Below are 25,116 nucleotides of genomic sequence, written 5' to 3' on the forward strand. Positions count from 1 at the left end.
TTACTCCCCTGAAGGTATTTTTTGTGCATCAACCATTTTAAAGTTCGTGCAGGTTCCGTGTTGTAGCAACGGTAACTGACGAAGAGGTCCTGGCAGCTCGATGTCACGCTTTCGAAAAATAAACAAAGGCCCTGTACAAGTCAGCTCAACACGGCAGTGCTGCCTCGGGCACCGGGACACACACGCACAAAGAGTCTGATTTAAATTGTTCGTGAAACGTTGCCCCGTTGCACAGCACCGCATATTAGCGAAGTGCAAGCAGGACCTACAGCGGCCTGTGCCCGACAGGCGGCGGGACGGAGTCCTTCATTCGGCTCGCTTCAGCATGCAGCCGGCCGGCAGGTCAGTCAAACGGCGGGGAAGTTTGTTTTCGCAAAACGTACAACCTCTACAGCATTTCGTCTTCCGAGTTGCGGACGGCAACGTAACGGTCGTCTCGTTCAGTATTCTCATTGCTGAGTTTTCCGAGGCATGGCTTTTTTAGTTCACCAAGTCACCGGGAACTCCAAAAAGCGGTTTCGGTTCTGGTAGTCTGTTGTGCTGAGGCTTTTGCAGACGGTTGCTGTAGTTTACAGTCACGGCAATAAAAGCTGTATAGAGTTATGTACCTGTACCGTGATATGCATTACCCATATTGAAGGGGAATTCGTTTCCAGTTGCCATTGCAACATTCATTCACTTAAAGGGCTTTTTAAATGTAAGAAATCATTTGATGAGGTGTGTTATGGGGGGGATATATAATTTTTTTTAATCCAGCGCGGCCTGCTATATTTTGACCAGGAGTTGGTACGTGTGCAAATCTATCACCTGTAAAGACTGATGACTTCTGACTCTTGTGTGTCTCAGGTCACTGAGGGAGATCAGCCGAGCCATCGAGCAATGCAAGAAGGAGGAGGAGAGGTTGCAAGAGAGTATTTGTCTGTGCAGGAGGTTGCTGCAGCCCTGGTGAGCCTCGTGAAACTTTTTTTTAATTATTTCTAGAGTTTCAAAAAAGGCCATACTGAATGCAATAGTTACCAACACTAATCAAGTCACGAATCAAGGAGTATTTATCCATGTGTAATGGAGTCTATATGTAGTTCAGGTGGGTAGCTGCATCAGCATGCGAAGGCTTGAAAGGAACAAGTAATAGGTTTATTCCATGCTGATAAGAAAGGAAACAACATTTTGGCTTTGGAGCCTTCTGTGACCCAGAGCTTGATAAAGCAGTTAGAGAATGTATGGCTGGTTAAGTCTGCAGAGCTGTTAAGTGAGCAAGTTAGTCGTAGGTTTATCCTCTCTTGTCAATAACTGTATGGCTTACGCTGTTGTGCAGGAGAAACGTGGTGCAAGATGACCCCAAGGAAGTTTCAGCTCCAGTGGTCAAAGAAGGTACGCTGACGCTTGCACTGTATCTGTCAATGATACTGAGCGACATTATGTTGTTACACTAATCAGGTCTATTGCAAAACTGCTGCTCTTGAACCTGACATTGCAATTGTCATTGTTTAGGATGTGGGAGAGTTAAGAGCAATGTGGTATGCAAATTACATAGCGGTTCTTTGTCCAAAATGAATTCTCAGGCATCAGAACAGTGATGTGGATGTCTGGTCTGAATCGGAATGAGTCAGGGTTGCGTGTGGTTGGTTGGTGTCAGCAGTCTTAGCAGGAGTGCATGTTGATCCCGGTGTAGATCCTGACCCCGGGCCGGAGGAGAGGCAGGAGATGGAGCTTGTGGAAAGAATGCTGGAGAGAGCCTGGCGGGTCCGTAGTGCTGCCTTGCAGAAGGAGTCTGGGCACCTGGAGAAACGGAGCCAGCTGGCACCAGGTGACATCACAGGTCAAAGGGCAAGAAAAGGCCACAGCGGGTCAGAGAAGGAACTGCGAGACGCCAAGAAGTCCTCGTCCGCTGGGCCTCGCAGAGAAGGCAGGGGGCTGGCCCCCTCTACACAGCCGAGCCGGGTGGGCCGACAGGTCAAGGGGGCTGCTTCCGGGAAGACGAAGCAGCCCACTGGACAGCAGGGGGCGCCGTCCACTTCTCAACAACCCGCGCCCAGGGAGGGCCAGGGCGCTCAGCTGGGCAGGGCTGCGGTCAGCCTGGAGGCCTTAGGAGCCCATCAGGGCTCTCGAGAGATTCCAGAGAAGCCGAAGAGGCAGGAAGGCTCCTCGGTGAGACCAGGAGACAAGAGCGCCTTCACCCTAAAAGAGGATGGGTAGGACTCGTACGATGTGTGTTGGGCACTTACGCACTGCTGCTTTTTATGTAATGTGTGTGCTTGCATACAGCAATCGGCTCTCATACTGATGAGCAGCCTTGTCACAGCACCCGCCATTAATCAAGGGCCAGCTCCTTCTGCGACTGTCCTTTGCCATTACAGTGTAGGAATACCTACAAAATAAGAGCTCAGTCTAGAGTCCTGAAGTGTTTTAAAGCTGTCATCGTTATAAAGCGCCGTGGCATCAAAGGATTCCCGGGTTCAACTCCAGTGTACTGCCTTCCGTGTGTAGATTGTCTTCTTCTTGCTGTAGAAATTATTGGTTCAGAAAAGCAGCTGTCTCGAGATGGCCGACTTTTTCCGGGAGGCTATTAGGGCAGACCAAGAACTCGGTCAAATCGCACGTTACAGCCTGCTGGTATTCCAGCTTTCTTTTTCCTTTTTCCCAGAGGGCTCCCTCTCACCACTGTCAGTCTCGGCCTTTAGTTTTTGTGGTTTTCGTCTCGTTTTGTATCAGTCTTTTATTACTTTTTTTTTAGTCCAGTCTGTCAGTGTACTGTACACAAGGTGGATAATGTTGTTCTCATTGTCAGTGAAATGCATTTTTGATGTAGTTCACACGTCAGTTGTTAATCTACTTTAATTGCACCAATTTATTGATTTGCACCAATTAAACTCATCATATGAAGTTTCTAATTGTTGAATTAATCACAGTTCCTATGCTGATTACTTAATGATTGCTGTGATTAGAGTGCCTACAGAGATGCCTAAATGATGTTGATTGAACTACAGGGTAGGAGCCTTGAAGGTCATGCGATCAAGACCAGGGCCTACCTGTGAGACTTGCTGGATTGTGGCTCTCCAGCAACAGGGTTCTTTACCCATCCCTGTCTTACACTGGGGTTTGTTGTTCTCGTCTGCAGGCAGTCCCTACAGCTCCCTGCAGTCTGGAGACAGCAGAGGGTGAAACAGTGCAGGTCAGTGTGTTCAGATATTCCTTCATAAGAATGTGATTAAAGCTTACGGACTCCAGGGTGAGTCCTGCAAGGATGTGGCGTGGACTCCTGGCTTGTTCAGGGCCTGTGCCTGAGGCTCCCGGCGATGGCACACATTGGCTCAGGAGAGGCTGGTGTCTGCTGGAATGTGCCAGAACACCTTCTACCTAATTGACACCTCGTCTCCCGTGCTGCACCAGTGCATCTCTGGGAAAGAAGACGATAAAATGCAGATAACGTGTTCTATCCTCTCAGAGAGAGGATTAACAAGGGGATTAGTACACCGTAAATCTGAGGAAACAGATACCAGCTTTCTTCAAAATATTTAGTCATTTTATCTGTCATTGGTAGGATGTTAGATGTATTTCGGTCACCTCTACAGTTGTTCAGCTTTATATGTATTATAATTCTGATTAACTGTACACGCATGTATTATGAAAGCATTTTCTGATGTGTGAATCAAGCTAATTCTGTTATTGTTAAAAAGAGGCAGGTGGTTCAGTTGCTGAAAACCTAGGGAAAATGCCACAATATGTTAATTTACATAAGCAGTTATGTATTATTTGGTATTGCTTCCAACTAAGATCTGCTTAGATCTGCTTTGTGCCAGGTTGCGGATTCTGTCTTGTGTGTCCCAGGCTTTACTCTGAACAGGGTAATTCACCACATCACCTCTGCCCAATCAACTCTCTTCCTGTAAGGAGGTGGCTCAGTAGTTCTGTAAGAAATGTAGTGTTTGATAGTGTGCCAGGATCAATCATGAATGTTCAGTTAATCAAAATGTCCCAGGATTTAATCACTATCCAAAATCTGAATAATATTTCTAGAAACACACATGCATAAAGAGTGAAATAAGGAACAAGTAAATATTTATTCCATGCTGAAAAGAGAAGAAAAGACACATTTCGGCTGTGGAGCCTTCTTCAGGTGTGTTCTTTAGCCTGATGAAGGTTCCACAGCTGAAACGTGTTTCTTCTCTTCTCTTTTCAGCATGGAATAAACCTTTACTTGTTTCTTTGCAGACTATGCCTGCTGACACAGCTGCCTACTCGAACTAAATAGTGAAATGTTTCTTTTGATACTCACTAAGTATATTTTTTTTATAATTGCAGAAATCGGGGCATCTAGGAGTTGAACCTCTGACTGTTTTCTTCATTGCAGGCTGTGGAAGAGAGTGTCCACATTATCGGCCAACCCAGGGCCAGAGAAGACACAATTCATGGAGAGACTACAGAGCACTGTATCCTTTATCTGGAACAAGTGATGTGCCTTTCTGCAAAAGGTGCACCGTCATCTGTAATGTCTTCACACTCTGAGCTTCCCAGCACCCTCACAGCAGATCTAGCTTCGCATGGAGGACCACGGCTGCCGACGCTGACTATACTGCAAGCTCACAAGCTCCTGACAGTCCACAGGAGTCAGTGTTGTTAGACAGTATATGGGTACACATCGCAAACTGCCAACTCCAACCTCTGCCTAGCCACGCCAGCAACAAAAACCTGCTAAAATGCCCACAATGTGCCAAGCAGCGCCAGTCAGCTAATGACAAAGCCCAGCTTTCAATTAAGTATGTATTGCAAACAAAAGCAACATTTACAAACATTCATATATGTTTTTAACAGTGGCTGTGCAAAGTATATGTGAATTCCCAGTGCATTTAGACTATCAAGCATCTCTCTACTATGAAGACAAATATACTAATCAAAAATAAAATTTCAGGGGATATATTTTTTATCTCAGTAGTTGGCTACACTAAAGTGGTGCGTAGACTTTTGTTATAAACAGATGTTCTGTACTGTTCTCAGGACTTTGATCCTGGAATCATCACAGCCTTCCACCATTTTAATTAGTTCACACTGATCGTGAAGTCCTTCTCACATGCTGTTGCATTATGGAAAAGGGGAGATGATTCTAAAACCTGAAGTGTGCAAATCCTGAATTAAAAACACTGAATCCTTCTAGGGAGTACTTTCAAATTGAAGCCCTTAATGAGAAGGTTAGTTAAGGGTGAATGACCAACTTAGGAGAGACTTCTTAGATGTAAAAGATAGAAATATCTACGTGATGATTTCTTCACATAGAATTTTAAATAATGGTTAGAAAATAAGAATGGACGTATTAATGCCATTGTGATTTTTGTTCTTATATTTGACCCATTCTACTGATTTATTTCTTTTAATATAAAGTATACATAAAGTAAAATATATATATAAGCCCTCACTGTTTAGTGCTTTCAGTTTCTTTTTTAATTTCTCTAAGCCAGACTAAATCATGCCGGACAGAGGCTTCCGGCGGGGGATCGCCCTTCCTTGTGCGTTGTGGTCTCCTTGACACGCTCTCGGTAGTTCCACCCGCAGGTCCCTTCCCGCAGTCTGGCTGACGTGCAGGATGAGGTTTCCAGCCTCCGGGGACGGTGCTCTGACCTCGCGCAGTGCTGGCGGACTGAGCAGCGCACCGACAGCACAGGCGAGCCATGGGCGGGGCGATACCGGGGGGCAGAGTTAGGACGCCTGGTCGGGGGGGGTGGGTCGACTGCCTGACTGGAACTGCTTCAGGGTGCTCGAGACACCATTTCTCTCATGAAGAATGGGCTTCCCCCAGAGTGTTAGTGTACACCTGGATTCACGTGCCTTTGAAAGCTCTTATTTTATTATTAACGTTTACATGCAGTCACAGATTTTTAGTGCAGAAGTTACCAGGTGCTTCGTTATTAAAAAAAATCGTGCAGTAGGTCAGTATAGTTTTACACTGTTTGCTTTCTTTTTCGTGAGGTGTACATTGGTGCGCAAGTTCACAGTTGTGGACTAATATCTCGAGGTTGCAACTCGAGCTTCGGTGCATGTTTTTGCAGCAGCCAGATCATGAAAAATTCAAGGAGCTCCTTCTGACCGAGAAATACCCACAGTCATGTCTGGCACACCACACAGTTTAGCCTTCTTTTTTGTAACAGCCGAGATCCTGCAAACTAGTCTAGGCTCAGGGAACATAGCAGCACTAATTACCTGTGCTGTGGAGAATAGAGCTTTAGTTAGGTAGTTGGTGCGTTTTTCTAAAAGAGGTCAATTCAATAATGCCTTGCTCATCCAAAAAGAAAATGCTGGATGCATTTTGAAAACCAGACCCCTGAGACTTGTGGGTTCAGATCTCCGCGCGACATGTCCTGTTGTAGAAATAGGTACTCTCAGGGTTGCCCTTATACACAAGAATATATTCTCGATGGGCTCAAAGAATTAAATCGAAAAAAAAATAAAATTAAGAAATGAGTCCTGCGGAGACATGTTTCTCTCGCTGTGTGGTTGCAGGTCCCTCCAGGTGGGAGAGGGAGTACGAGAGTCTATTGATGTTGGAAGGCCTCATGGAGACCTCCTCAGGGCTTCTTCAGCGAACCGACCAGCTGAGGGAAGGTATGTTTGTCCCAGTGCTAGAGGCTGGACCCGGAAAAGAGCCATGCTTACACAATGGAGTCGGAAAGAGTCCATATTGACATAACACTCTAGGAAGATCTGGGAATAAGATATTTGAGTTCACAGGAGAGGAAGGGAGTTCTTCTTACTAAATCATGTTTTTAGGACCGACTGGCCCAGAGTGAAAGCAGATCTGACAGCCATGTGTTCCTCTCTGCAGCGGTGGAGGCCTGGGAGAGATTTCTTCCTGGTGATCACTGTCCAATGAAGATGTGGAGGCTCTGGGGACAGAAAGGTGCTGCAGCTCTGTCCCTTCCAGTCCTAAGTTACTCTTCTGCAAAGGAGCTGAGAGAGCTTGAAGGGCTGAGACTCAGAGTGGACATCCTGCAGCAACAGATCCATCTCCAGAAGGTAGTAGTCATCATGGGTTTCCTTGCCGCTAAATCTCTATATCAGGAAATATTATAGTCCTAGACTGTACTCTTCCAAAAAGATGTAGTGTGGTAGAGTCTGGTTGCAGAGAAAACCACTTTGGATACACACAAAAAAAATCCTGAATTAATGTGCAGTGACAGATGTCACTGCCGGCAGTGAGCTCTATTAAAAAGTCAACACCTTTTGACATGAAAACTAGTGATACTGGTTTAACGTTTGTTTGGATGGTTATATCAATGGCTGTATAGCGCATGAAGAGTTTAAAGTTAGAATTATTTTTTCAATGTGACAATAAGATGGGTGTGGAGGTGCTGAGTGCACACCCCTGTATTTTAGAGATCTTGTATATGGTTGGTGATCTGTACCTCTCTATATTGTACATTCATCAAACCCCCATGAGGGTGTGTTTCATGTCCATCAGCAATCTAATTCTCCCCCTGTGTCCATTTATAACAGATGATTTACGGCTACTAGTGGCAGATCGGATCTCATACCGTTCCCCTCAAAGACCGGCCTGCTGCATAAGACAGTCCTTTTGCATAACTAAGTATTTGTCTTCCTTCTACCTGTTCTGCGCAGGTGATGGGCGAAGAGCTGACCCCCTGGCTACAGTCCGCACTGTCCTCGGGACGTCCCGCCCCAGCTGTGCTCCGTGGGCTATACTCCCTGCTGGGTGAGGGGGGGCAGCCGTTTCCCACGTTAGTACTGGACGATGAGCCCGACTAAGATGACCGTGTATCTGCCGCACCCACCCGTTCGAGAACGTGAGGCTTTTCCGAATTCGATTACTCAAGGGATCACAACAGCCCAAATACCGCGATATTTTTCTCTTTATTTTTCCACTTTTTTTTTTATCCATCTGTTTGTTTGTTTTCCCCACTGCACTCCATGAAACGATCTTCACCTTTCAGATGAAGAATAGAGGGGCTCTTCCACAGGACATGCTGATGATTTTGCATCGAAGGAAGCAGTAGAAAAACTGTGATGATCACCGTGTCCACACTTGCTCATGAAAAGGGCTTTTTGCTGATGCCTTAATTTAAACTACATACGTGGTTTTGCCCAGATAAGACGTATTGTGAGCGAGTGAAGCCTTTTAGGAGATCTTGCTGGTTTCAGGGAAACGCAAAGCTCTTGAAATCATTTCCTGTCAAATAAAAGTTTTTGTAATGGTAATTGGTGCACTGGAAGGTGGGGAGACTGAAAAGGAGCAAACTTAGTCATATCGCTGGCACAGTGCCCGACTCATAGCTTTTCAGACCATTGCATGTTTCATTGTGGTGTGTGAGTCTGCAAGGCTTGTCTTCCCTCTGCCTTGCCTGTGCTTTTCATTTGCAGTGCATTCAAGGCTTTTTGAAACCGGAAGATAGTGCCAGATCTTTTATGCTATTATATTAAAATAGTAGCACAGCACTCCGCTCCAGGTGCCATAGTGCGGGGAAGTGTCTCTCCCCACAGCAGTCTGGCATGCAGTGTATTTAAAATAGCTGAGTGGAATGTTGTTTTTGGACTGATTCCAGCTGTTTCAGAGCCAATGTAATTTTTTACTCAGGGTGCTTTCAAAATAGGTATGAGGACGACCCCATCTCATTTAAGCCACCAGTTAGTTCACGTGTGCTGGTAATTGATTAGAGAGGGTGACCTCTTGTTCTGATTGTCTTAATCGGCACCGCTGCATTGTGGTGCCTCATGGATGTGAAACTAATGTAGTAGAAATCTTTGTTAGCCTTGAGCCTTTTTTATTGCTGCTTATTCAGTCATCATATCAATCCATAGTGTGGTCTGGGAAACAAAAGACCTTCTGTTTCATGCCTTTGTGTCCATTTCCTCTTCTGTTTAACCAGTTTTCATTCTTTATTCAGAGTAGCTCTGAAAGGCGGTGGCACCATCTTTGCTGCTCTTAGAAGATGCATTGTAGGTTAAACCTCTTCTTTTTAATATGTGACTAATATTCCTTGTACCTTCCGTTGCCAGTATTCTCATTTTAATTTTTAAATAAGGAGAATACTGTAATGGTTGCAGAAAAACAGCGTGAAATATCCTTGCTGAGAAACAAAGTGCCTTTTACTTGTAGTGTCTTTACTGTAGGCTCAGAAAGCAACTGATATCTTGTCTTGGTTGAATCTACCCGAGCTCTGCCTCTGTGTACTTGCTGTTCCTTTCTCTTCTTCCCGTTCTTCATTACAGATCCATCAATCAGCTTTGCACTCTTGATAGACGGGCCTCTTAAGTTAGGGTACCTGTAGACTGAGTGTCCTGATAAAACTCCTGCTCTTGCCATGCAGGCTGAGCGCTTAGCTGCATAGCTTAACCTTAATTGGCTCAATAGTCCTAATATTAATAACCTAATAGTTTAATTTGAACTTTCACCGCATCTGCTGGTTATTATTCTGTCCGAGGTCTACACCTTCAGCGGTAATGTCTTAATTGATCTGCTTACTTGTTTAAACTTATTTCTTAACTCATCACTCACATTCAAAAATCGCCGACTTCAAGGGTACAGTTTTTAACAGCTTCAACACACAGACCTCTCCTCAACTCACTTGCTATTATTTCTGACTAAACCGCTCTTGTAGGCTGATCAAAGGATGGCGAACAGACACAGGTGACACTATCATACACGCCCGCAGTGAGAAATATTTCCTCCTCCAGAGGTCCAGTTGATTACATTTGAGGCAACATGTTTGAATGAGGACAGTTCTGAAACTTGGAGTTGAGACCAACTCCAAATCATTGGAGCTTTTAAGAGCTGAAAGCTGAAATTGACAAATATGCCACAAAAATAAAACTGAAGTTAATTAGCTTCTAATTATGAATTCTGCTGGATCAACAGCCAAAAGAGACCACATTCCAAAACCGGCTTCAGTAGCAATGGTCCTGGACAACAAAAGTTCAGTAGGTTTTATAGGTAGACTTTAAATCAATAAATAAATGCCAGGGATAATTTAACTATTATTGCTTAAACACATGGTGTTTTAAAGTAATTTAGGGATCACCTGCAACAGCAATCAAAATGTTCTGAGTCTTCCGGGACCAGTGTTCCCTATACTGAAATGTTACATGCTTAATGAATCAATTGTTTAAACAAGTGTTCCTGATCTTTAAATAATGGTTAACCTAAAAGAATTAATTAATGCATGGGTTCAGACCAGGGATACTCCAGCTCTGAAGGGATTTACTCTGCCATGTGATGTTGCTTTATCTCAGCAGAGGGCACCCTACCCTTATATTGGTGGAAGCACAAGATCGTTTCAGGTCCTCCCAGCGTTTTCTGCCAGGATCATTTTGTTGTCCTGACTTTAGAGTCTCTTGTTCGGTCAGTGTGATTCTGATTGCTCCTGTCCGGCAGGCTAAATTCCTTTAACTCTTGAAAGTCATTAAACAAATTAAAGGAATATAATTTACATTGTTCCCAGGCTCCTACGAGCCTTTTAGATCATCAGTTGTCCTTTTGTCATGTATAACAGCAGATCCCCCTTGTAATCTTCATCTTTTCAAATAGGGAGGCCATCTTCTTAACCAGCTAGCAACACCCTGTACATTCAGTTAGGCCGTTTTGCCAAAACATTAAACCCGGCTTCTACTGTAAGCATGTCTTGGCAGTCATGCAGAAAGAAGCCAGTTTGCAACTTACAGGCAGGAGATGTTCCAGCTGAACGCTTTAAGATGTGTGCCAGTCACTTCACCCAGTCCTCCTTGCCTCACTTAGGAAATGTATTGACGTGTGACGATTTCTTCAGTTCCTTAAAGAGGTGATTTGTTTGAATTTAAAGCAAGGCAGAATAAAAGGAGAAAATACTTTGACAACTAAGCCTTGCATTAAAACTCTGCTGTAACAATGTATAAATATACCTGTGTATTTCATAAAACCCATGCAGGCAACAGCATGCAGTATTGCAATTGATGCCTACTGTTCATTTGCATTACAGAATAATATTCGACTCAAGTGGCATCAATACTATGGAGCAGATTCTTCAGGGAAGTTTCTGCTTGGTACAGTGATTACTGAGTGGCACCAAATTGCATGATTGCAGCCGAGCAAAATGCTGCTTTTGGTGGTGCATTATGAGGGCCCTCTTTCACAGCACATGGTTATGGCTGTTAAACTGAGGTGGCTTACCAAGGAGCGAAAACTTAGATCTCTGATATACAGTAGAAGTCAGTATTCGTGTCGGGAACGATTGCATGGAGTGTCTGGTGGTGAACCAGTCAGACTCTCTCCATTCTCCTTCACCCTCATGTCAAAAGTCCCTAATCGTTAACAGGTGGGCAGTGTCATTTTGCTCCCAGTCGTATTTATTTATTTTATAAATTATACTTTCTCCAGTCAGCTTTGCATTGTTCGTGCAGCTGCCTCAGAGCTTGCGTGGTCTCAGGTTCAGTTCCAGTCCATCTGTGTGGAGTTTGCATGTTTCTTCCTCCCAGAGACATGCAGGACAGGTTTGATTGGCTGCTCTAAATTGTTCCTCCCAGGGTTCAGTCCTGGTCCCAGGGAGATGGGCGTATCATCTCGTTTGTCCCACCTGCCACAAATGCCACTGCGCAGGTGTTGCTTGCTTGAACTACTTATCCAGTCCACAAAACGCGAAGAAGAAACCAAGGGCAGTATTCCAGTCTGAAGAACAGCTTGCGCTTCTTCTTGGGCCACGTACTGCGGGTGTGTGGAGCCAAATGCCGAGTCGTTTCACAGATGCTGAGTCACTCAAGAACCTTCAGGCATCTGTTTCACGGGGGTCTGTGGATCGATAGGCTGCTGTGCAAGTGTGCTAAGTGGCAAACGAGACGCTTGTCAGGTGTAACCGTTCTTCTGAGCTTCACAAGGCAAACGTTTTGGTGGTTTTGGTTTCACAGATTTTTTTGCCTCCACTTAAAATTCCCAGGAAATGACTGGCCACTTAGTTCTCAGTGCTGCTGCTGGTATAAATATATACTCACCACGATGCTGTGTCTTGCTCCCAGGGATGCCCCTTGTCCGTGTAGGCAGAGCAGGATGAGGGGAAACCAGAGAGAGAGTACACCACTAATGTTCAGCCACCCCAGGGATTACTCTGCCTTTACCCATTTAAGAACACCCATAATAATAGAGTCCTTTAGCATTTAAGATGATTAGGCTTGCGAGTATGCATACATTTTTTGTTTTCTTCCCATTTCTTTGTACAAATTGCACTGGGCCACCTTCCGTGTGGAGTTTGCATGGTCTCACCCTGTAGGCTGTTTTGGGGATCCCAGTTGCTGCAACCCATACTACATTACACAGCTTTCTGATAATAGATTGAGGATGCGCGGCCTGTTATGACCATTTTGACAATTGGCGAGCATGTCATTGACATCCGACTCATCTGACGATTTCGTTCCTGGATGTATCGGTATGGCTGCATGCCCGTTTAGTTCTCAAAACGCAGACGTTCTCTAACCCCTTGATAATGGCAACGTTAGCTCCCATCTATAAAACTGGTGACCACAAACCTAGTAACTATAGATGAGTGATCTGACCTCTATTAAATGTATGGAAACAATAATTAGAACTAAATTAGAGGATCAACCATATGGCATATTCTAAGGGATAGTTAGTATAGATTCAGAAGAGGTGGGTCTTATTTAACTTGCATTATTTGAACAAGCAACAACATTGCTGGATACAAGTGGAGCATATCAAATTAAGGGGTTCAATGTTATATTAAAATTATGCAGTGCACTCATAAGATTTTAATGAGAATGCAGCGTTCAGTTTTGGTTGTCAAGATAGTAGAACTGCACTGCCGCTCTTGAATAAGTGCAAAGAGGAGCCCTCTTGGGCTTAAAGGAATGTCCTGTTCTAACAGGCTAAAGGGACTGAAATTGCTAAAACTTGAACAGAGAAGATTATGAGGAGACCTGGTTCAAGTATTGAATATCCTAAGGGCATTGCCCAAGTCATCGCAATGAACATTTTCCAATCCATTGTTTTCAAATAAAACAGAGAACAGGAGGCACTTTGTTACACAAAGGGTGGTGGGGGTATGGAACAAGACACCCAGCTGTGTTGTTGAATCTGTTACTGTCCCTTTCCAGAAATGGTCGGATGATATTCTCAGATGAAACTGGCTTCCAATAGCCCCTCGTTCTTAATACAGTAAAGACGGGGCAAAAAGGGTTTTCTGCATAAGCAACAGCAGCAGCTTGGCTGCCTTCTTGTTTGCAAAGTTCAGGCTATTGTTGGGAAACACCGCTCTGATTTAAACTTGGCATTGCAGCTCAGAGGATGCAGTGATACCTCATATGTCCACTATGGGTCTTTATTTCAGTACTTTCACTACTTTATTTCACTCACACTGTTCACGCAGGTGGGACTTGGAAGCCTTAAAAAAAAGCCTTCAAAAAGGCTTGCAGTTTTATCATGAATAATAAAGTTCATCCTGCACCATTTGGGGACCAAAATCTATTTGGATTCCTGTAAACTAACAGCGATTTTACATGGATCCTGTATGTGTCCTTGTACCTGGCCTGCAGGAAACTTTGATTTCCTCTGCAATTCCTAAAGAAATCCCACAGCACATTTAAAGGAATCCAGCAGGAGTTTTTGTGCAGGGTTTTTCCATGACGTGATGGCCCACACACTGAATATACCATACACAGTAAATGATATCTTGATGAGCCAGGATTTAGAATAGTTACGGTGTAGAATGTGTGGTCAGACCACCACCTCAGGCATTTCTTTTTGTTCCTGCGCCATATTGCTTCCTGATGTGGGGAAGTTTAATGTTCTTAAATGCCCGGGAGTGTAATATCATCGTAATGGACTCTCTGTGAACGAGACCCGTGTTACACATATATATCTGAGCTACTTGCAACCACAGTAATCCCAAAACAAATAACAAACCTCTCCTGTTAACCTTTTTTGGGTTTGCAACAGGAGTGAAGAAATCCTCAGACTAATTAGGTCTGGTTTGTAACAGCTTGTGCAATCGTGCATTGTAGTGGACAGCTTTTTGGAACCTGATTGATCACCAGTTTCCCTATTTGCTCTTCCCTTAATACGTGCTGTTTGAAATTGAATGTGCCTTAAAATGTGCCTTCCTTGGCATCAGATCCCATCTGCGGCATGAATGAGGTATTTAAGATTCCCGAGCTGGTGACATAATATAGTGTAAACACAGGAAACAGCAGCCATCAATAAAGATGCAATTTACTTTCCTCACTGAAGGGAGAGTGTGTTGAGTCATCGTGACCATTAATTAAATTGTATTTCTCTCCTAAACCTGTAATTCTGGGACAGCTTCAGTCACGACATTGAGAACTGGGGAGGGAGAAAATGGAAACACTTAAAACGCAAGAAGCTTAGGTTACTTTACGCCGTGAGCTCCCGGTGAGGAAAAATTGCCTTTGTTAATTCAGAAGGCAGTCTTACTCACCCACCTTTCACTCTGTTAAGATGAAAACATGCAGACAATCGCATAATCACGCTTTAGATCTGTTACAAGCTAAAAGGGCTGTGTTTTTTCCATCTTTGTCGTGAAGCACTTGGCAGTATTAGAATACACTTCACCACACACACAACACTGTACAATAGCTCAGTTTGCCACAAGATTCCTAGAGCTTGTGGGACAAATCCCAGCATCCATGTCAGGCCCTGCATGGTGTGTTTGTGCCAGTTCCACTTGGTGTCTCATACACGTTCTCTTATAATCAAGGCTGCTCATTTTATAGTAGTGCCAGGCAATACTCCGAAACATGAATATGTATTGATTTTGATGGGTACTGATATCTTTCTCTGGGAGCGGGGGTATTGTGCTTGCAAGGAATAGATATTCAGAAATTGGGGAACAGGAAATGAGAGAACTTAGATATAGAATCTTATTGGAATGAAATTGTATACCGGTATGACTTTGTACAGTTATGGAGGCACAGAGGCAATTTGTAATTACATTTTCACCCACCTCTGAAACAGGCCCTTGCTATGAACTGTGTTCTTACAGCACTGCAGAGGCAAAAACGCAAGTTTGTCGCATCACTTTAAATCAAAGTGCTCCAGTCAATAATTCTGCTTCTGTTGGATACACGTATGGTTGCATTTACTACACTACTGCGCTAATGTCCAGTTAAGATAGCCACTCAACTGTTTTGTATCTGTTTATGTACGGTAGTGTGTTATGGATAAAGTATACATTACTTCCTCCCCTCCACCTCCTGAGCTGTCAGGTAGAAGTCTCTTGGTAAGTTTCTGCAGCAGCTGATGAACCTGAAGTTGATTCTCTGGTTTTCCCAGTCACAACAACTGGAGGGAGATGATCAGATCCTCCGGTTATCAGACACACCACATCTTGAGGCAGCTGATCACATCCTCTAGTCATCAGAAACACCACATCTTGAGGCAGCTGATCACATCCTCTGATCATCAGAAAAACCATATCGGGAGGTGTCTGATCACATCCTCTGATCATCAGAAACACACATCGGGAGACAGCTGATCACATCCTCTGATCATCAGAAACACACATCGGGGGGCGTCTGATCACATCCTCTGATCATCAGAAACACCACATCAGGAGGTGTCTGATCACATCCTCTGATCATCAGGATCACACATCGGGAGACAGCTGATCACAGCCTCTGATCATCAGAAACACACATCGGGAGACAGCTGATCACATCCTCTGGTCATCAGAAACACCACATCAGGAGGCGTCTGATCACATCCTCTGATCATCACGAACACGCATCGGGAGACAGCTGATCACATCCTCTGGTCATCAGAAACACACATCGGGAGGCAGTTGATCAGAGGCAATGAGTGCCTGTGCACAATGAGTCAAGGTGACTTCTAGCTGTCCAGGATCAGCGGCACTCACACGCTTACAAATCGCTCGTTGTAAGCGACCACATGGGAGCCTTCAGGATGATGTGGGGTCTGTTACCGATCATTCCTGCTTTTGAACAAATGAAGCAGATCTGGTGCTATTACCCAATAGCTCAGATCCTTTTATTTAGATTAATTCAATTTTCACCCACCACATGTGAGCAGTGTTTTCTCACTGTTCTCTGTAATTATTTTCTCATATAAGAAGAGAAGAAGAATTAACAAGCCCACACAACTGATCCCCCAGAAACCGCACGTTGTGAAAAAAAATAGGAGGGAAGAAATAGCACTTCCAGAATCACTTACAGCATGCTCCAGGGATAGTGACTTCTGCTTCTCGAAAGGAAACAGAACGCCAATCGCTTTAAAATTGTTTTTAAGCCTTTTCACCACCGGTTTTCTCTCTGCGTTGTTGCTAACGGCCCCCCATTTCCAGATCTCTAAAACTGCACGTTTGTGTACCCGAACAATCCCCTTAAAAAGAGAATGGTAATCCCCACTGCTCATCACCACTGCATCGGCAATAGAGGACTGTTGAGAAATCTGAGCCGCGAGAAGACAACCCCGCTGTAGAATTCTTCCCACCATCCCCTCCCGGCCCATTCTTCCTCCTCTGCCCCCGTGTGCTGGCTGCTATGACAGTTGGTGTGTCATCAAAGCAGCAGGCAGACTGGGCATCGAAAAAGGACCTGTGTAGGTGTGTGGCTGTGGGAGCTCGTTCTGGGAATTCGCATTTGCCCCCTTCCTTTCCTGTCTGGTTCACACATGCCACTGATGGCACTTTTCCCCACAGATAAGATGAAAGACTGATGGAGCTCGGGGGAAGGCCAGCAATATTCCCGACCAGAGAGCACAAGTACACAAGCAGGCCCCTACCGCTCCCAGTAAATGTCTTTCTAAAAAGCAGCAGAGCTTTGGACTGGGCGTTTATTGGGAAGAACAGCAGCAAAGCTCCCCTGTCATAAAAAGCTCGGCCTCACCTGGCAGGGAAAGGGCTCATCGAGATGGAGAGGGCTGCGTTAAAGCAGCTCGGCCAGCGAACAGTTAACTCCCCCCCAGCCTTCTGCTCGCCTCCCTCCCCTCCACTAGCTGTGACATCACACACGGGGCAGCAGCCAATGGCAGCGCGGGGGCCCGCCCCTCCCGGCCCCCCCCCCTCCCCTCGTCTGCTTATATCTCCCCTCAGCCCAGCGCAGGAGTTGAAAATGTGTTGTTGGCGATCCGGGAGGCAGCACGCAGAGTGAGCTTCAGTGCTGCTGGCTGCATTTTTGTGGCCGTCTTTTCCAGCTGCCTTTCCTCTCCTTGACAATGAGTGGGCTCCCTCAGCGACTCCTGGTGTAATGGGTTGCAAGTCCGGACCTCTGGCCTGCCGGCAGACTCAGGCCCCAGAAGCCCAGGATGCCGCCTCAGATGGGACCCCCAAACCCCCCGAGCCCCTCTCCACCCTGGAGCGGCTGGCCCAGGCCACGGGGGGCGCGGAGAAGTCCTGGTACCGCTGCATCTTCCCTTTCGGCGTCATCTCGCTGGTGATCGGGGTGGCGGGCACAGGCGTCACCTTCTACTTCAACAACCTGCAGCAGGCCAAGGTGGTGTCCGTGGTGCTGCTGGGGATGGGGCTCGCCCTGCTGGCCATGGCCACGGCCTGCTGGCAGGTGCACAAGAGGAAGAGGAGGAAAAAGAAGGAGGGGGGCTCCTTCAGCTCAGAGCACTGCCCCCTGTGAAGAGCAGACACAAGACTGTGCCCCCCCACCTTGGACCTGGACTCGAGCAGTGTCTGTAGTGGGTGAGGGGTTAAGCCACTAGTCGCCTCGGCTGTGGGATTGAACAGAACTGCGGGGCGACTGGGTGATACAGGAGGTCCTCCTGGCACCCTCTTTCCCACTTCTCCGGCGCTTTTCCTCGCTTTGCTCCTTCCGGCCACCTGCTGCCCCCAGCCGGACAATTCGGCTGGCCGCAGGATATCTGCTGGGAAGAAAGAAACTGCCTGATCCGCGGGGGTCTTTCAACTGCTTTTGTCACAAGCTCTTCTCTTTTTCTCTTCAATGAAAAAGAAGACGACAGACCCTCCCCCCCCACAGGCGCACGCGGACGCAGGCGGTCTGAGTAAAGTGTTCTGACAGGCAGGGAAAGCTGGCTTCCTAACTTCACATGTCTGAGAAGGATCCACTGGCAGAGCAGGGCACCTGGTGACACTACAGATTTTGTGCCACTGGACACCGAACCTGGTATGTTCTGCAACTTGCTTTTTGTGCTTGAAGGAGAAGTCTCTTTCACTTTCCCCCCTCCCTGCAGAGGGACTTCAGCGCCAGAACTCCCAGTCCTGGCTGAATGCCTTTCCCAACTCCACCGAGATCACAAATGTCCGTCTGAGCTGGCTGATAAGCTCCGGCTGCGTTCGGGAAGCGTTTGGAAAGAAGCCCCGTCTGACGCGGAGGTTAACTTTCGCTTCGGAGTCCCGACCCGTGAGAGCTCGTGCTGCCGCTCACACAGAGAAACCGCGCCGGGGGCAGCAACCCGTAAGAGACGGTTTCGGCGCTCTTCCGTCGTCTCGCTGTCGGGAGCTCCATGGCCGGCCCAGGATGGGACACGGGGCTCTCCAGAGCCCAGGGGGGTCACACGGAAACGAGTCTGAGATCCCTCCTGGCAGCAGTGCCTCAGCCCCCTTAAAAGAACAAGATCTGCCTGAATTCGACCGCAGTGCCTTGTGTGTGCAAGGTGTGTGGGAGAGGAGCATGTGCTTCTGTCACCACGTCAGTCTGGCCTCTCATCCTGCCTGATGCCTGATGCCCGCTGCTCCCGCTGACTGCCAACCCCACTGGACTGGCCCACGGAGGGGGGGTCCCCCTGCACGCGGCAGGAACCAGACTCAGCAAGAGCCCCGCTTTCTGTTTGCTCCGAGAGGCCGCCAGCTCCCTCCCCCCCTCCCTTCTCGTGGCTCAGAGCCCAAAAGGGGGGATTTCAAATGGATGTTAACCTTTTGTCGCCCACTCCTTTCTTCCCTTTCCTGCCGGGAGACAGTCCGCGCCAGCTCTCTGTGGAAACAGCCGACGACAGCCAAGCAGGGGCATTAGCGAGCCGAGGGGCTAGGAACCGAACAGACAGGTTTGTCGACTGCGAGGTCTGTTGGCTGAACATCCCAGATATCCTTGGTTCGACAGTATTTGTGAATGCTATTAACCCTGGGTCGGTTCTGTATTGGTTAGCTAAGTATGGGTAGTTTTCAGATTCACTTAAGCCCTAAGCTGTATTTTTGTTATGTCGTTTTCTATGGTTTTTCATCAGAAATTTACAATGAAGCTGTGTACAGTATTTAACAGCTGGTGTAACGCTTTATTCAACTGTGTATATATTAAAAAGTAAGTAGGAATGGTGCAGGTGTGCAATATCTATTCTTAAAAATGCAGAAAGCACTGCTAGATTCCTAGCACTGCCTTCTTAGGTCATACCTGCTGTTCAAACTTTCTGCCTGATCTGTGTGCAGTGTAGAGTCAGAGTGCAAGAGAGGTTTAATAGTACAAGGATGCCAGTATGGCCTCAACACACTGTGCCATCCTCATTAAAATACTTACTGCCTTGCTAAAACCACAGTCTTCTTGTGTCCTTATTAAGAGCATGGAGCGAAGCTGTAAATGTCAAATCCTTCTTTCAGCCGACTTGCATAAGTGTTCCTACATTTGCTGTGAAAGTTTCTGAAATATCTCGTTGCATTCCTTTTTCAAAATGCATAGCAAATTTAGATACAAATTTGCCAAAAATATACAAAAAATTATAGTGCCTATAAAAGCATAAGCAAAAGCAAAAATCTCTGCTGAGAACTACAGCACACAGATTTTAAATTCTGCTGTACAATGAGTCTTAAAAGCACATAATGTAACTGTGGCTCTAAGCCTGCTTATTAAATAAAAAAACATATTAATTACCTCATATTCCCTGCCTATTCCCCAATCCAACCACATAGCTATGGTTGATTATGGTGTTTTCTAACCCTGCCTTCAGTAAAACAGGAGGGTATTTTCTAAACAATACCAGATTCAGCTACCGAATGTAGTCAGCTATTAAGTATTGTTAACACAGGTTTTTGCGACACAGCATAGCAAAAATGACTATTTGGGCAAAAAAAGAATATTTGAATATATTGCACCTCATGTCTTTGAGGAAAGCTGTGGAAGGTAAAAAGCCTAATGAATTTCTTCATCCGATAAATCGGGTGACAGTAATGTTTCACTGGCTTGTTTCTTATCCCCTTAATAGAAGACGTCTGCTTGAGTAGCAGTCCCTAAAAGCAGACAGGCATTGTGCCTCCCAACCTTTCATGTTGGGAGGGGGAGACTCATCCTTACAAAGTCATTTATTTCTTCGGCATCCTCCGATGAGACAAAAGGCTCGTTAAGGACCTAATCTGATGTAGGATCTTTCAGGCTGCTTTCTTGCGGTTCTTTTCCAGGCAAGTTTGCAATCTGCTTCTGGTGTCATTAGCTCAGTTTCCCATTTTTAAATATAAAAATCAACTCGGGTGCTCCTTGGCTGCCGACCCATCGTCCTGGTATGAAAACAAAGTCCTTAAATGGGGTTTATAATGAAAGGTTGATCATCAGCTACGTTCAATCGGACGCAGCTGTCAGTAATTCATCATCACTGCTGACCTCATTTCCTCTCCTAAAACACTAGAAATACTGGACGTGATCCCCTTCTGTCCCTCGCACACGTCTCCTCCACTGCCACCTCTGCAGCTGCCTCTTCGTCCCCCGGCCAGGAGGTCAGCCCTCAGCCCAGCAGGTTAAGCCAAATTTTGACTAAACACTCTGTAATCCTTTCCGTATCCTTAATTCCTGGGGGCTGTTATTCCTAGTGAGGGATGACGACAACCGAGCCTCTCTTTGACCTGGCTGTTCCGAATTATAGTCATTCCTGATGTCAGTTCTCGAAAACGATATATTGGATAAGCAAACCTCTCTTTTCCTTCCTCCACCCCATTTCGACTTCTGTCGCTGCCCCCTTGGTCACCTCCTCAGTCCTGGGGGTGTCAGCCAAGCGGCGTTAAGCCAAACACCACTTCGTCTTCGCCACGGACGGCCTCGAACTTTTGAGTTTTGACAGGTCGAGAGTTTGTGGTTGAATATCCGCAAAGGTGCCGATTAATCCACAGTAGAGAGAGGAGCCCGTGTGGAATTTGCTGTACAGTCTATCGTTATGTGCCCTCCTTAATCAAATCTGATCATTGTAAAAGCTCGTTCTGGCACGACAGGTGGGACAGGGGCTGTGCCACTTTCTGCCAGTTTTCAGATAGGGGTGTGGGGGTCCAATACTGTGCTCACGTCCCGTTACTGCTTCAGGCTTGCAAATGTAAAATGGTGAGGTGACAGCCAGTCGCCCAGCCTTTGTGTCTCCCAGGAAGGGAGTGCTCTTCCCTGCTTGTTCACTCTCTCTCTATGGCGGCCTCACTTCTGTCTGGCAGGGGAAGAGTTAACAGCTGGATGACAGCAGGCTGCTCTATCTGCATTCATGGGAGAGAGAAAAAAACCCTTCTTGCTCATTCAGAAAAAAAGAGCCCTGCGTGCTCTGAATGCAGTACTACACACGTCTGGGGGTCTGTCATGCTGCCTGGGCAGGCTGGAGAGAGATGAAAAGACCTGGCGACGTACCTGCAAACACAGGGCATGGTGTCCTTCCCCTGGAGGACAGCCGAAACACAGCTGAGGCCCGATTTCAACAGGGAGGGCCTCTGAAATAAATACTTGTAAATTTCTATTTGGGTAGATGTTTGCCTCAAAACAACCCTATTTTGTCAGGAATGTGCTGACCCAGATGAAAGGCGTTCAACACGTGTTCAACAGCAGCTCTATCGCCGATTAAGAAAGAGAGAGCAAATAAAATAAGTCCTGTTTTCCTGTGTAATGTGTACCTGCAAATGTGTTCTGGGTCACATTTATTCACACATATACACTGCTGTGCAATGGTCTTAGGCGTTTTGCTGCTCTTTTCACTCAATATTTTTTCCTTCTATATGAAGTAGCACAAGTCTGTGGTACCGACACTGTAGCCATTTCGTTTTAATCTGACAATTATGAAAAGGAAGCATTCTGGTGTACAACAAGTAGCCTTTAAGCTTTGTGGATATGTTGATGCCAAGGACAAGACATACCTGATAATGTGTCAATTAGATCCGATTGGTCAATGTGATGGATCAGCTACAACCTCACCTCTTGTCTGCTATTCAAGCATAGTGTACTTTGGGTTACTGTGATCAAGACCTTGAAGATCATGATCAGGGCGCGTTATTGTACGTGAAGAATGTTTGAAAAATGTTGAGCTAATGCCCTCTGCCCTCTGGGGTTTTGGCTTCACCCACTGGCTGTGGGGTGAGGAGGTCAGGATGCCCATGAGGAGTGATATTAACCCAAGGGACAGCTGCAAAGGGGGAGATGAGGTGGAGGAGAGATGCGATAGAGAAATGAATGTGAGGAAGAGGGAGGCCGACTGGGATTTTTTTATAGCGGTTTGGGAAGTGACTTTGTGGAGGATTACAAAAAAAGAGCAGCGGGATGAAAGGTAATGGGGTTACCAGCATTTCTCCCAAACCTTCGTCATAAACTCCATTTAAAGATGACTAAACAACAGGCCTGCTTTCTTCGCACCCCAGCCAAAGCTGTTATAATAATAAGATAACAGCATAACCGCCTGGTGGAGGATTTGATTAAATTCTGGACCTTCACACCATGCACATACTATATCTCCTAATTGTGACTAGGATATGTGAGTCTTTTGCACTGCAGTGAAGTTAGCATATGTACTATTTCAGTGTGTAAAAATATCAGAACACCCAAAGTATTGTCATTATAGTGACTGCACTTTATCAACAAAGCGTTTTGCAAACGTGTCAGAAAGTATACTAACCCTGGACTGAGACATTGCTTGGAAACAATGGGAATGTGGAATTCTTCCCAGACAGTATAGTACGATCAGCTGAACGACTTATTCCTATCAATAATTCCATGCATTCCTGGACGCTGAGTAATGCCAAACTGCAGTCTACTGCATTGTATGGCTGGTGGCTTTTTTTTACATTTCTACTGCTATTGAGAATCATTGGCGCGTGTGGTAGATTCGATTTCTTAAATAATGTAGACAATCTTTAACATGTCTATTGTAATCACGTTTCCTGACGAAATTTTAGTCTCATGAATCTTGACTCTAACATCTAAACCACACAGAAAGTGGTACATTCTAATCGCTTTGCACACTTCTGTATACAAATCTTTTGTTAAATAAATGTACAATGAAATGACAGAATGCAGATTTAGTCCGTCTAATGTAGTACTTGTCAGTACCCCAGCAATTTGCCACAAAGAAGAAAACTACCTCTTATTTTCAGTTTAAGTCTCTGTTTTAAAGGTATGTTGCAGTTAAACTTGCAGATGTAAGGAATTTGTAATTTACTGTATCAGATACTGAATGTATGTGTATATGTACACTAGTTTTGCATTAGCCTCTGTTGTTTATATAAACTGTATATACATATTTATACATGCATTTAAAAGTATTTTAAACTGTATTAAATATAAAGATATTATGTTGAAGCATTTCCTGTGTCGGTCTCTTTCTCTTCCTAAGCAATGACCCAGCAGGCTAGCAAAAACATTTGAATAAACACCACATCAGAGGCCACAGAAGACTCCGTGCATCATTGGAACTTGTCTCAATTAAGTTTTATCTAAGTTCCAGGGCAAATCAAAGTATTTCGCACCATGAAATATGACTTGCCATAAGAAAACCAAAAAGCAATGGCAGTGATGAGCCTTGTAGTACAGAGGTTGCTGATTTAAGCCAAGACACCTCTGCCTAGTGTATTCAGTGAAACACGATGTAGATTTCAGCAGTGCTGAAATTGGCCAGCGAATCAACAAGCTCAAAAACAATAAGGTCATATAACAATTCTAATTTACTGTTGCTAGAAATAGGGTGGGACAGTGGCACAGCAGTTGACATCGCTGCCTCACAGATCTGGGGCCCTGAATTCAATTCCTGGGGTTCTGTCTGCGTGGAGTTCGTATGTTCTCCCTGTATTCACGTGGGCTTCCTCCTTGGCCCGCTTGTGGGTGTCTCTGCCCGTGAGTGCCCGGCAATGGACTGGCGTCCCATCCAAGGTGTGTCCTGCCTTTCTCCCATTGCATGTTGAGACAGGCTATGGACCCCAGACTGGGGACTGGGGTTCTGCAGGAGTTCACGCACAATTTGCTGTCTGTAGAGAGGGATTCATTGGACTTCTGCATCCCTCAGCCACACACTGAACCTCACAGCCGCCAGGTTGAGGGATTTCTTTGTTGTTAAGTTTGTCTGTTACTCCTGTGTTCAGGGGCGGTTTTTCCGGATGTTCCTGTTTCCCCTCACCTTCCAAAGACGGGCCTGTGTCTATCAATTGTTCCTGCGTGTGCAAGGTGGACGGGCGTCTCATCCAGAGAGTAGTCCTGCCTTGTGGCCTCTACTTCCAGGATAGGCACTGGTTGCCATGACGCCCACCAGGAATAAGCAGCTTTTAGAGAACGGATGCTCCTCATTTTAGGAGCATCTTCATTTCTCGCTTGCTGCTTCGGGGGTTTGCGACGGTCCGCTGGGTTGCTTCAATTTCTAAAAACAGCGGTCGGAAGAACTATAACCTCGCCTTGAACTGTCTAGGAGCCACATTTTCCATGCGCCCTTCAGAACAATTGCCCGTTTGTCCGACTGTTGTCGTCGGCGTGTTGCATTTGTGGGCCTGAGAGCCGATTCCAAGCGTGGGAAATATTTAGCGCCGCGGATCCGCGCGGCTTTAGGTTCAGCCATCTGCCCCCGACACGTCCCCCCTCTCTGTCGCTGTTTCAGTATTCACACCCTTGAGCACCCAGGAAGAACGCCTACAGCACCGTGGGCTTCTTTTAATAGAGCGCGGAAGCTTTCAGCTTCAGGGACTGTGCTAAAAATAGACAGAGATAAGGTCATTGGGGAGTGCTTTATATAAATGGGATTGGGGCCCTTCGTTTTGTTAGCTGCTCTCCCACTTCCAGCGAAATTTTCAGAGCCTCCGGGTAGGGGGCTTTGTCTGAATGCCACTGTCACATCCCTCTCCAAGGGTGGCCGTTGCTGTTGGCGACGCGCAGTGAGTCAGTGGTCAAGCTCAGGCTTGAACTGGGAAAATCCATAGAGAGGAGGCCGTTTTTTTCTCCGCCACTCTGGCAGATTTTTCCCTCCACCTCGCGGGGCCTAGTTCCAGCTGT

At 45.9% G+C, this 25,116-nt stretch overlaps 2 protein-coding genes across 4 annotated transcripts; both read left to right on the forward strand.

The window, feature by feature from the left end:
- Positions 1-63: 63 nt before the first annotated feature.
- tedc2 (tubulin epsilon and delta complex 2) lies at positions 64-15,725 on the forward strand. 3 transcript variants are annotated; one of them, XR_015928308.1, is made up of 12 exons: positions 64-342; positions 847-945; positions 1,316-1,371; positions 1,673-2,192; positions 3,119-3,172; positions 4,352-4,430; positions 5,536-5,656; positions 6,493-6,594; positions 6,815-7,005; positions 7,609-7,793; positions 15,275-15,557; positions 15,646-15,725. XR_015928308.1 is itself a non-coding variant. In XM_088612454.1 (11 exons), the coding sequence occupies exons 1-10, from the start codon at positions 326-328 to the stop codon at positions 7,753-7,755; spliced, it is 1,386 nt and encodes a 461-aa protein (XP_088468580.1). In that variant the 5' UTR covers positions 64-325; the 3' UTR covers positions 7,756-7,793; positions 15,275-15,725. The 3 variants fall into 3 exon arrangements, 2 of the variants coding, with proteins under 2 accessions (XP_088468580.1, XP_088468579.1); XM_088612454.1 differs by having other exon boundaries at positions 15,275-15,725; XM_088612453.1 differs by lacking the exons at positions 15,275-15,557; positions 15,646-15,725 and having other exon boundaries at positions 66-342; positions 7,609-14,207.
- Positions 15,726-17,051: 1,326 nt separating this feature from the next.
- LOC148645250 (transmembrane protein 100) lies at positions 17,052-23,446 on the forward strand. Its single transcript, XM_088612463.1, has one exon. The coding sequence runs from the start codon at positions 17,206-17,208 to the stop codon at positions 17,584-17,586; it is 381 nt and encodes a 126-aa protein (XP_088468589.1). The 5' UTR covers positions 17,052-17,205; the 3' UTR covers positions 17,587-23,446.
- Positions 23,447-25,116: the final 1,670 nt, after the last annotated feature.

The sequence above is a fragment of the Lepisosteus platostomus genome, chromosome 19 (assembly GCF_059453375.1).
Source record: "Lepisosteus platostomus isolate fLepPlt1 chromosome 19, fLepPlt1.hap1, whole genome shotgun sequence".
NCBI lineage: Eukaryota > Metazoa > Chordata > Actinopteri > Semionotiformes > Lepisosteidae > Lepisosteus > Lepisosteus platostomus.

Bases quoted from the DNA above. Each gene is read 5' to 3' on its own strand.
- tedc2 (XM_088612454.1), top strand. The intron at 6,595-6,814 runs GTATGTTTGTCC...TCCTCTCTGCAG, and splicing joins AACCGACCAGCTGAGGGAAG to CGGTGGAGGCCTGGGAGAGA. The intron at 7,006-7,608 runs GTAGTAGTCATC...TGTTCTGCGCAG, and splicing joins AACAGATCCATCTCCAGAAG to GTGATGGGCGAAGAGCTGAC.
- LOC148645250 (XM_088612463.1), top strand. From the start codon at position 17,206: ATGGGTTGCAAGTCCGGACCTCTGGCCTGCCGGCAGACTCAGGCCCCA.